Genomic DNA, 12,547 nt, shown 5'->3' with positions numbered 1-12,547 from the left:
AACATATTGGTGTTGTGTAATTAGTTGATGACAGTCTTATGTTGGTGGTATATCACTTTATATCAGCCCTGTGAAAATGTTCAGTGTAAAAACAATGAAGAAAATGCTATTTTAAATAATATTTGATTCATTCAAAGATACAAGTTTATAATTTTATAATTTTATTATAAGTTATTATTATAAGTTTATAATTTTTTGTTTCAATTTATGTTTAAAAAAAGCCTTTGCAAATGATGAGGTACATAAAAAGGCAATTTTTCTCCTTTTATTTTGACATCCCTGCACACTCTCATTTTCTAAAAGGAAGGGGAAATGGTGCAAATAAAAAAAAAATAGCCAATGTTATTTAGAAAGTGTTCTACTGAAATGGAATTGTCTCACCCAATTAGAATACAGGAATGTTGTACATTTACTGATACATTCCATTACATTTTTTTTTCTCTACACTTTGGTTGTGGGTGATTTGCAGCATGGTGTACGTATACATTGTATGGCTATTTCAGAATAACCATGGATATGTGAATCCTTGTAATTTGGCTGTCATTATTAGCCAGAGTACAAGGATTTATATAATTACTTTTTGGTTATTTCTCAATAACCATCCTGTGAATATGCAACATTTTCTTCTCAAATGAGCAGCTATTTCTCTGCTTAAATTGGCATCTGTGCTCAGAATTTTCAAGCTTTCAGCCTCAAAGATACTGCCTCAGCTTCCCACTCCAGTCAATTGAAGAAAAACTCCATACTCTGTGTGAAAGAAAAGAAAATGAGAAACAAGCAAAACCAAAAGAACATGAATTGTCAACCCACTTAAACCCTGATTCCCATTTATTAACTATCTTCTTTCTTCACCTTTTCTCCTTCAGGCCAGCTAGACTCCTGTCCCCAGAATAACTGTGATATATTTGTGTTTACATTGTTTGTACAAGGAATCCTGGCCTATCTCTTCTGAACTGAATTTGAAACACAAATATTTATTTTATGTAGGAAATAGTAAGGAATAGTATTGCTGAATATTAAGGAGGGAAAGGTTGCACAAAGGAAATGACATAAAAATTCCCAACTTCCCCTCTTCCTTCTCTACTTGTGTGTGTGTGTGTGTGTGTGAGAAATGCACAACTAAGTTATATAATTATATCATATATAATAGGTTTTATATTATAAACATATACATATCAAATAACAAAATGTTCTTGAAATATTAAATACAAATAAACAAAGAAAAATGGGCTATCAAACAGCTGAAAGGTAAATTGTTAAATCTAAACTACCTAAAAATGTGTGTATAATAATAATTAATCACTGGAGTGCATGTCCTGTTAACTTGGTAATAACCATATACTGTAACAATACATTCCAAAACCAAAGGCCTTAGTGTATATTTTCTATAAACTTTTCTGCTATTCATCTTGAAGTTATTCAGCCCATGGTAGACCTTACTTCATAAACATGCAGATTTTGCAGAGTATTATAATATTCAGAAAAACAACAGAAAGAAAATACAGTAAAAGATAACCATGTTATATAATATTTGCACCTCCATTAATGTAATTACACTGCCTGCCAAAAAGTTGTCATACCTTATTATAACAGAAAAAGTATAACATTTTTATCCACTGTAATATGTATCTAATACAGTGCTTCCATTTAATTAACTGCAAAATGCCTTCTAACCATAAAATTATGCTATTTAAAAAACATCTCAACCACATTCTTGAAATAAGGTCATATCTTAATAATGCAAATTATTAATCAATCAATGAATTAAATATCAGAACTAATATTGCCTATTAATCCTTAAAGAATTATTTAAACTTGACACATTAGTATGTTAGATTGGTTAACAATTTGTTCCAGCATAGCAGCTGATAATCTGTCCAATACCTGGGGGATTTCGTGGCTGTGGACTCCTATGAAATTCAGTGTCCTGCTTGCTTGCTTGTTTGTTTATTTATTTATTATTTTGCTAGTTTTCATTAGCTCTTAATGTCTTAAATATAGTGGGTAAAATCCTGGCCCCACTGAAGAAAATGACAAAACTCCCATTGACTTCAGTAGACCCAGGATTTCATGCAAGCCATTTTGTAGTATTTGTACTAAGCTAGATTCACATGGGTGATTTAGGTGCCTAACTGCTCCTTTAGGTGCCTAAATTCAACATTTAACCTTCACTAGCATTCATAAAGCCAGCGCTCAGCTTCCACCTAACCTGCGGGCGCCTAAATTCCCTTCCATACGGGTGTGTGTGTGTGTGTGTGTGTGGTTAGCACCACCACTATTTTGTCATCCTTTTCTTTGTGAAGAAGGGCTGATGTGCCTTAAATGCCTAACTCCAGAAGAGGGTTCATGGCTGTGAATGCCAAGTGGAAGGAGGCACAACGGGGGTAGGCCACACTCCTCTCTTTGGTATTTCCTACTGGATAACTTAGGTGGCTTCCTGATCAGTGTGTTGGCTTCTTTGGATCCCTTTCTTAAATACCTAACTTTCCCTATACAATACATGAGGAACTTGGGTGCCAAACTCTAGGTTCTGAATTCCAGTAGGGGAATTCCAGTGGAGGGGTACATTAAAGTTAGGCATTGTAACATCTAAATCTCCCTTGTGAAGTTAGCCAACTATCTTAGAGCAATACAGGTTTCAGAGGGGTAGCCGTGTTAGTCTGTATCAGTTAGGGTCAGTGCTAATGAGGCCAATTCAGTTAGGGTGGATGTGGCCCATTCCCAACAGTTGACAACTGTTTAGCACTGACCCCCAACTTCGTAAGGCAACTCCCATCTTTTCATGTGCTGTATGTTTATACCTGTTTACCATATTTTTCACTCCATGCATCTGATGAAGTGGGTTATTGCCCACGAAAGCTTATGCCCAAATAAATTTGTTAGTCTCTAAGGTGCCACAAGGACTCCTCGTTGTTTTTACAACAATATGCAACCCTTTCATACAAAAAAGTAGCTGCTCTGGCAATGAGTTGCCCAGCGTATACTTTGGTAGTCCTATGGTATTGTCAAATTTAATACCTTATTACTACTATAACTATTTACTTTTTAATTTTGTTATCATTTCATTCAGACTACTATTAGTTTCCTTTATATCTGAAGATAACCAAATTGAAGGTGGTTCTAAATTTATGCTGTTCTGTTATAGTTTGTTATTTTTCTGTATTGACTATTGGGAAATCACTGAATAGTCTGTGATCTTTAGTAAAAAGGTTGATGTAAAACTGAGGATCCTGTAAATTACCATGTTCTTCTGTTCTGTGTGACTGTGTTGAACTCACACAGCTACTCTGTAGTCCATTTGATCACCAAAGAACAGGGAAAATATTAGTTGTACAGCAATTTCCAAAAAGGGCCATATTTTTTGCAATTTAATATACCAACTCCATACAGACCAACATAGTATATCATTTGAAAGCATATTTTATGCAATTTTAGAGGATGTATGATGTGGAGCTGTGAAGTGGTGACATAAGATATAGGAGAGGCGAAACAATGGTATAGTGTAATTTTCTGCACAGTTCCAGAAACACTGCAACATGATTATGATTGTGGTTTTTACTATTTAAGTTAATTTCAACACCTGAATGTGGTGTTCATTGGCCAAAGCTACCAAACAACAATATATTAAAAGATTTTTACTGGTTTTGTGTGGGAATTTTTTTTCCCCCATAAGCGTTTAAGCTGTTTAGCATGTGATGGAGCTCATCTTTATGGAGTGACAGAAATGGCAAATATTAACATTTTGCAATATATTAACATGAAATGTTTTCACATTGCATTTTTTTAATTGTCAAAGTATCTCACAAGTGATGGTAATTGTTTTCTATATTTTCAACTGGAATTTACTGACCAGGTGAGTCTCTCACTGAAGATTGCGCACCAGTAGCAGTAGGTAATGTGCCCATAGTTTTTACTGCATAGTCGATAGATATAAATGTATGTGAATTCCTAATGTAATGCTTCTCCATTTGTAAGCTTTTGTATAAGCAATATAGCATCTAGCCTGCCTGGCAAAAGGTTTTTTATTTATAATTGCCTACGCATGCAGTACTAGCCTTTGAAATATTCTAGAAAATAACTTTTTAATTCAGGGATACTTATGAATAGGTCAAGATTAGTGCTAGAGATGACAGTATACAGCTTCATATTATGAATATAAAAAACACTCAGAAAAAAGAAGTGATCTAACAAGTAATGAAGACAAAGTCCATGAACAAGATCTTGCCTCTGCACTGAAGAGAATCATAGAATATTAGGGTTGGAAGGGACCTCAGGAGGTCATCTAGTCCAACCCCCTGCTCAAAGCAGGACCAATTCCCAATTTTTGCCCCAAATCCCTAAATGGCCCCCTCAAGGATTGAACTCACAACCCTGGGTTTAGCAGGCCAGTGCTCAAACCACTGAGCTATCCCTCCCCCCCATGTTAGCATGTTACATGCTTGTTACAACTCTTTCCAATCATGTCATCAATAATATGACAAATCCATTTGACCCTGAATCACATCCAGATATGCTTATCAACATATTTACTGGACTGCAAGTAACACCAGATGTACAAGAGTCTGCTGAAAATAGAAGACACTAGAGAAGAACAAATGGAGAGACTTGTAAGAGATTAACTTAATTCTGATGGGACATATAGCATCTTCAGCCCAGTCAAGAAATCTGGCATCAAAACATTTGCTGACATGATCAAGAAGACCAAATTTAAATCTTGCAAGGGAGGGCGAATCACAGCAACTGTCAGTCCACAATTTGTTTTCTGCAAGCCCTGTCCTTAGCAAGATTTAGAGATGATGGTTTCAATTGCAGCTGTTCTTAGTCACATAATAGGACCTGTGCCTATGTCCCTCTTCCATGCTGATGGAACAATGGGAAGAACAGACAAAGCTGAATTAGGGCATCAGCTGGAAGCTTAAGCTAAAAGAAACCATGAGCTAAGAGCATGTGATAAAGAAACCACAGTGTACATCAGAGATAGCATGGCTGTAATACAAATGATGGCTGGCAACAAATCCAGTGTGTTCAACATATGCTTTGAGTTTACCAAAAAATCAATTTGTATATCTTGAAATAATACATACTCATTAAACTAAGAGAAACAAATGCAAATATTTCAGTGGTCATTTTAACTTGTTGCTGGTGTCATTGTTTATCCCCGTTCCTATGGTAATAGCACCACTTAACACTTCCCCATCATACTTCATCATAAAGTAGACATATTAAGCTTTCAAATGATGTATGATGCATGTGTGTGTGTGTGTGTGTGAGAGAGAGAGAGAGTTTGTCGGGAATGTACATTAAGTCAATTACTTTGGTGGTGCCTGATGCTCATCTTTATGGAGCTTAAGGCTGTGGCTTGCAGATTTTCTTAATATCTTACTAAATGATGTAGGTGTAATTTTCTTGTCCAGACAGATAAGCTTAGGCAAGCATCAATGACCTCCTAGCAATATTTAACAGTAAGAAAAATGTATTCTAATTACAAGATGGAAACATTAATCTAATTTTAAAACTGCAAATTGTTAAATACGTATTTTAGATCACTGTTGTTTTATTTATAATCCATTTTAACAGAAAAACCACGGGAAGCTTGTTTTGACCCTGGAAGCATAATGAACGGGACTAGAATTGGAACAGACTTCAAACTTGGGTCGACTATTACTTATCAGTGTGATTCTGGATATAAGATTATTGATCCTTCAACTATAATATGTGTGATTGGTGTTGATGGAAAACCAGCATGGAACAGAGTATTGCCATCTTGTAATGGTATGTATTATATCTGATAGTGTTCAACTTTTGTATAAAGTTAACAGATTCAGAGACTTTTTTTAAATCCTAGAGGTCAAAACACTCAGCCTTTGCCAATAATTACTACACATTAGTGTATGAGATCCCACAAATTTCTATATGTGTATTATGGAACAGATGATTTTGTATTCTGTATAGATGTCCACTGGGTGTTATACTAGACAGAGACCATTTATTATTTTCAAATTAACAGCAACAGCTGTCAAGCTCTAATGACATGGATTATCTCACTGTTTCCTTGTGTTCCCCTTATACTGTTTGTTGTATCCATCTATTGTCTGTTGTGTTATTCTTAGATTGGCAGACCCCTGGGACAGGGACCATCTTTTTGTTGATGGATTCCAAGGCCAGAAGGGACCATCTGGTATAATCTTCTATATAACACAATCCATAGAACTTCCCCAAAATAATTTCTATAGCATACCTTTTAGAAAAATATCCAACCTTAATTTAAAAATTGTCCATGACGGAGAATCCATCACAACCCTTGGTAAATTGTTTCAGCGATTAATTACTCTCAACAATAAAAAAGTATACTTATTTCAAGTCTGAATTTGTCTAGTTTCAACTTCCAGCCTTTGCATCATGTTATACCTTTCTCTGCTATATTGAAGAGCCCATAACTAAATATATGTTCCCTATGTAGATACTTGTAGATCTAGTCACCCCTTAATCTTCTCGTTGTTAAGATAAATAGATTGAGCTCTTTGAGTTTTTCACTATAAGGCATACTTTTTAAAAAAATCCTTTAATCATTATCAAGGCTCTTCTTTGAATCCCTTTCCAATGTATCTACATCCTTCTTGAACTGTGGGCACCAGAACAGGACACAGTATTCTAGCAATGGCCTCACCAGTGCCAAATATAGAGATAAAATAACCTTTCTACACCTCCTCTAAATTCCCCTCCCAAGATTGCACTAGCTCTTTTGGCTACAGGATCACACTGAAAGCTCATGTTAAGCTGATTATCCACCATGACCCCCAAATATTTTGAGAGTTACTACTTCCTTGGGTTGCAGTCCCCAGCCTGTCAGTGTGTATAGATTTACATGTAGCTGTTTGTTTCCTTACAGTAGTTTACCAAGCAATCCAGATCAAACTAAATCAGTGACTTGTCCTCTTTATTATTTACCACTCCTCCAATTTCTTTGTCCTCTGCAAACTTCTTCAGTGAAGAATTTACATTTTCTTCCAGGTCATGGATAAAAATGTTAAATGGCATAGGGCCAACAACCCTGGCCCTGCAGGACTCCACTGGAAATACACCTGCTTGATGATCATAGAATCATAGAATATTAGGGTTGGAAGATACCTCAAGAGGTCATCTAGTCCAATCCCCTCCTCAAAGCAGGACCAATACCAACTGATGATGATCACCCTTATACAATTCCACAACCTCCCTAGGCAATTTTGAAACCTATCCATTTACTATGTGCCATGTTAATTTTATATTATCCTTGCTTTTATAATCAAAATGTCATGTAGTACCAAGTCAAACACCTTGATATGTGTTTCTAGAGTGTTTAGCACACTAGTCCTAAATCATGACTGATACAAATTATTATTTATTATTGTTGGTAATAGTAAGTTGTCATAAATATAAAGGGAAGGGTAAACCCCTTTAAAATCCCTCCTGGCCAGAGGAAAAATCCTCTCACCTGTAAAGGGTTAAGAAGCCAAAGGTAACCTCGCTGGCACCTGACCAAAATGACCAATGAGGAGACAAGATACTTTCAAAAGCTGGGAGGAGGGAGAGAAACAAAGGGTCTGGGTCTGTCGGTACGCTGCTTTTGCTGGAGATAGAACAGGAATGGAGTCTTAGAACTTTTAGTAAGTAATCTAGCTAGGTATGTGTTAGATTATGATTTCTTTAAATGGCTGAGAAAAGAACTGTGCTGAATAGAATGACTATTTCTGTCTGTGTGTCTTTTTTGTAACTTAAGGTTTTGCCTAGAGGGATTCTCTAGGTTTTGAATCTAATTACCCTGTAAGGTATCTACCATCCTGATTTTACAGAGGTGATTCCTTTACTTCTATTTACTTCTATTTCTATTAAAAGTCTTCCTGTAAGAAAACTGAATGCTTTTTCATTGTTCTCAGATCCAAGGGTTTGGGTCTGTGGTCACCTATGTAAATTGGTGAGGATTTTTACCAAACCTTTCCCAGGAAGTGGGGTGCAAGGGTTGGGAGGATTTTGGGGGGAAAGACGTGTCCAAACTACGTTTCCCAGTAAACCCAGTTAGAGTTTGGTGGTGGCAGTGGATATTCCAAGGACAAAGGATAAAATTAATTTGTACCTTGGGGAAGTTTGAACCTAAACTGGTAAAAGTAAGCTTAGGAAGTTTTCATGCAGGTCCCCACATCTGTACCCTAGAGTTCAGAGTGGGGGAGGAACCTTGACATAAGTAATAATAATAATACATGTTGTTTCCAGCTATTGGCTCTTATTGTTTCTGTGAAATTAGTTGGTGATCTCTATCCTATATATTTACAGATTGACAAATCATTTATTCATTCTACTTTTTTCCATTTAAGGGTTTGTACCATACTCATCTCTAGTTTGTGCTTTTTTGTAGGCTTTCTCAGCAATGCTGTATTGTGCTATTCTGAACTGGTGCTGAAGCAGTAACCAAGAATTGAAATGTTTTATATCCTGTTTTCACCCTATTAACATCAAGTTGCCTTAATTTTCAATGTTTATTTTAATTATGATGTTTCTCATATACAAAGGTGGATTTTGCTAAGTGCTTTTTTACCTGCACTGGTGCCACTGTCGACTTAGACACCATTTTTAATGTAATGTTATACAATACAGATATCAGGTCTGATTCTGGTTCTGTTCAATATCTTCATCAATGATTTAGATAATGGCATAGACAGTATACTTATAAAGTTTATGGACGATACCAAGCTGGGAGGGATTGCAAGTGCTTTAGAGCATTGGATTAAAATTCAAAATGATCTGGACAAACTGGAGAAATGGTCTGAAGTAAATAGGAAGACATTCAATAAGGACAAATGCAAAGTACTCCACTTAGGAAGGAACAATCAGTTATGCAGACAAGAAGCAGTGGGCTTAAATTGCAGCCAGGGAGGTTTAAGAAGAATATTAGGAAAAAACTTCCTGATGAGATAGATAAGCCATAGAATAAATTGCCTAGGGAGGTTGTGGAATCTCCATCATAGGAGATTTTTAAGAGCAGGTTAGACAAACACTTGTCAGGGATGGTCTAGATAATACTTAGTCCTGCCTTGAGTGCAGGGAACTGGACTAGAAGACCTCTTGAGGTCCTTCTAGTCCTATGATTCTATTATTCTAATACTAAGTTCACTGATATACAAAACTTCATATCAGTTTAGAACTTTTCTAGGAAACTCACAGAGTATATTTATGGAAGACTGAATAGCTTGGGATAACATGAAATATTTCATCTTAAGGTCCCTAGTTCATCTTCAGCCTAACATAATGATGAAATAATCCAATTTTTTTCTTCTTGATATCCTTACTGTTGGCTGTTCAGTCACCTACCTGAAATGAGTGTGTGGTTTCACTCTATATGCTAATGGCTCTACAAATTTACCCTCAGGGGGACATTAATTAGCATCCTTATTTGCATCTAAACAAAGAAACTGAGAATAGCCGCAGAGACTTAGAAACCTCTACCTGCCAATCCTTTTCAAATCAGGTTGTGGTACATTGGCAGGGCAGTGTGAAAAGGTTGCAGTCTATGCTATACATATTCCCTGGAAAAATACAGGACTTCTGTCTGTATTTCAGCAAAAGCTTGTTTGGTGAAAGACCAGGCATTTTCAGTGCTGTACAGAACTTTAACTACTTAGAGCTGGTTATGAATTTTCCATCTGAATGATTTTCTGTGGAAAATGCAGTTTCTTCAAAATAGAAATTTTTCCAATTTTTTTTTTCAATTTTCCATCAATAAAACCAAAACAAAATATTTTCAATGACAGGTCTCTGAATCAAAATATTTTGGTTTGTTGAACTGACCCAAAATATTTCATGTTGAGTCACTTTAACATTAAACTACATTTCCCTATAGTGGCACATTGCCTAATGAGAGTTGTACTTTAGGCCCTCATTCTCTCTTTGGGTTGGGATACTTGGCTTGACTATATCTACCATGATGCAAAGCAGCTTCCCCTCTGGCTATGTAGTAATCACATGGCTTCAGATTCATCATGAGAGATGTATTCTGGTCATTGAGCATGGCCCATAAAGGAGAATGGGGGCATGATATCTGGGACCTACAGTTCCCATGAGACAATGCACCACAATAGGAAAATGAAGTTTAATGTTGAATTGACTCCAAAACAAAGCATTTGGGGCAGTTCAACAAACTGAAACAAACAAACAAACAAACAAAAAAACCTGAAACAAAATATTCACATTCAGAAATACTGAAATATATTGATTGAAAATGCCCGAACTAAATATTTTGCCATTTTCAAACACTTTTTTTTTTTTAACATTTCATCCTGTGAAAAATGTTGAAAATGCAGCTTTGTCCCAGTTGGGACAAAAAAAATGTTAAAAGATTGAAACTTCTTGTGGAATGTTAATTCCAGTTTTCACTCAGCTGTACTTATGTTATAGAGAAAATAGATTGGGAGCGGCTATACTTCCTGTCTTGGAACACCACCGGGAGAACATTCAATGAAATTTATATGTAGCAAATTCAAAACTGAGAAAAGGAAATACTTTTTTCACCCAACAGTGCAAAAATTAGACCATAGAACTCCTTGCCACAGGATGTCATTGAAGTCAAGTACTTAACAAGATTCAAAAAGGCTTTTATATGAAGGATGAAAATATCTATCATTATAATACCTAATTCTACAAAAGAATATTTAAGGGCAAATAAAGCCTTGTGCTTCATGGTTTAACCAATCACTAAGTACAAATGCTTAGAATGAGACATACCTACATCGGCCTACTGTGGTGTGTCTTATATCTTCATCTCAAGCTTCTTGTGCTGGTTGCTGTCAGAGACAAGATACTGGATTAAATGGACCATGGGTCTGATCCAGTGTGGCAATTCCTATGTTTCTGACTCTCATTGACTTTAATGGGAGGTTACACAATGAATATTCCATGTGACAATGTGAAGAATGTGACAGGCCCTTTGATGTCTGTGGGCCTGATTCTCCTCTCACTTACACTGTTTCTACACTCATTCAATTCATAACTATTAATTTATTTTAATGTTTCTTTATCACCATGCTAATCAAGTGCTTCATGCTTTCTACGCTTTCAAGAAGAGATAATTCTTTTCTAAGGAGCTCATAGGGAAATGGAACAAGAAATTTTAGTATGGGCTAATTATATTTATTGTAAGCAGTGTGGCAGAACTCGGTCTTTAAGAGGGACTAAAATATGGACTTATGGGCACTTGTGTATATGTTTGATAGGTCTTAAAATGTGAAAATGCAAGGAAAGATCTTTTCTAAACATACATGTTAGTGTCTAAGATTTGCTAGAGAAACTACCAATCAAACTAATATGTGAGTGCCTCACAATCATTAATGCATTTATTCCCATAATAACCTGTGAAGCAGGGAAAGGCAATTATCACCATTTTATGGATTGGCTGTTTAGGCCCAGATCCTCAACAGTACATAGGCACATAACTCCAATTGATTTCATTGAAAGTTAGACTCCCAAATACTTTTGAGGGGGTTTTAAAGTTTCATAGATTTTAAAACCAGTAGGGAGCATTGTGATTGTCTAGTCTGACTTACTGCATAGCACAGGCCATGTGATTTAACAGTATTAGTTCCTGTTTCAAGTGCAATGGCTTTTCTTGAACTAGAGCATTTCTTCATTTTGTTTAGTTCTTGTTATATTTTTCTTTGTTCAATTTAAATTTTTGTTTCCCAGATAAGTACTTACAGACTGTGATCAAGTCATCCCTTAACCTTCTCTTTGATAAACTAAACAGATTCAGGTCCTAGAGTCTCTTACTGTAAGGCATGCCTTCCAATCCTTTATTAATTCTTGTAGCTCTTCTCTAAACCCTTTCCAATTTATCAACTTCCTTCTTCAAATATGTGCACCATAACTGGACACAATATTCCAGTAGCAATCACACCAGTGCTAAATATATCTCCCTCCTCCTACTAGATATTCCTCTGTTTATCAATCTAAATATTACATTAGCTCTTTGAGCCACAGCATTGCAGTGGGAGTTCATGTTCAGCTGATTATGCACCCACCACGACCCCCAAGTCTTTTTTCAGAATCACTCTTCCCATGAGAAATGTCCCCCATCCTGTATGCATAGGGTACATTATCTGTTCCTAGATGTATGACCTTACATTTAGGTGAATTCAATTGCATATTGTTTAGGTATGTTCAGCTTGTTAAGCTATCAACCAGGGACCTGTCTTTTTCTTTATTTACATCCTCCATAATTTTAGTGCCATCTGCAAACTTTATAAGTAATGATTTTTTGATTTTTTTCCAATCCATAGATAAAAATGTTAAATAGCATCAGACTAAGAAATTATACTTTCGGGACCCTACTAGAAACATAGCCCTTCAATGATGATTCTTCCTTCATAATTACATTTTGAGACCTATGAGTTGGCCATTTTTGATCCCTTTAATGTGTGCTATGTTAATTTTGTATCATTCTGGTTTATTAAGAAAGATGTTGTGTGGTACTAAGTCAAATGCCATGCAGAGTCTAACTCTATTTTATCAATACTATTGC

At 35.9% G+C, this 12,547-nt stretch overlaps 1 protein-coding gene across 4 annotated transcripts in view; it reads left to right on the top strand.

The window, feature by feature from the left end:
- CSMD1 (CUB and Sushi multiple domains 1) overlaps nucleotides 1–12,547 on the top strand; it is a 2,000,616-nt gene that overhangs the window by 1,652,468 nt on the left and 335,601 nt on the right. For all 4 annotated transcript variants that reach the window (XM_073336216.1, XM_073336215.1, XM_073336217.1 and 1 more), the window contains exon 30: nucleotides 5,578–5,772. In XM_073336216.1, coding sequence (XP_073192317.1) covers nucleotides 5,578–5,772 — 195 coding nt within the window. The remainder of the gene's footprint in view (nucleotides 1–5,577; nucleotides 5,773–12,547) is intronic.

Source organism: Lepidochelys kempii, chromosome 3, assembly GCF_965140265.1.
Source record: "Lepidochelys kempii isolate rLepKem1 chromosome 3, rLepKem1.hap2, whole genome shotgun sequence".
NCBI lineage: Eukaryota > Metazoa > Chordata > Testudines > Cheloniidae > Lepidochelys > Lepidochelys kempii.
This window is presented reverse-complemented; position numbering and strand designations above follow the sequence as displayed.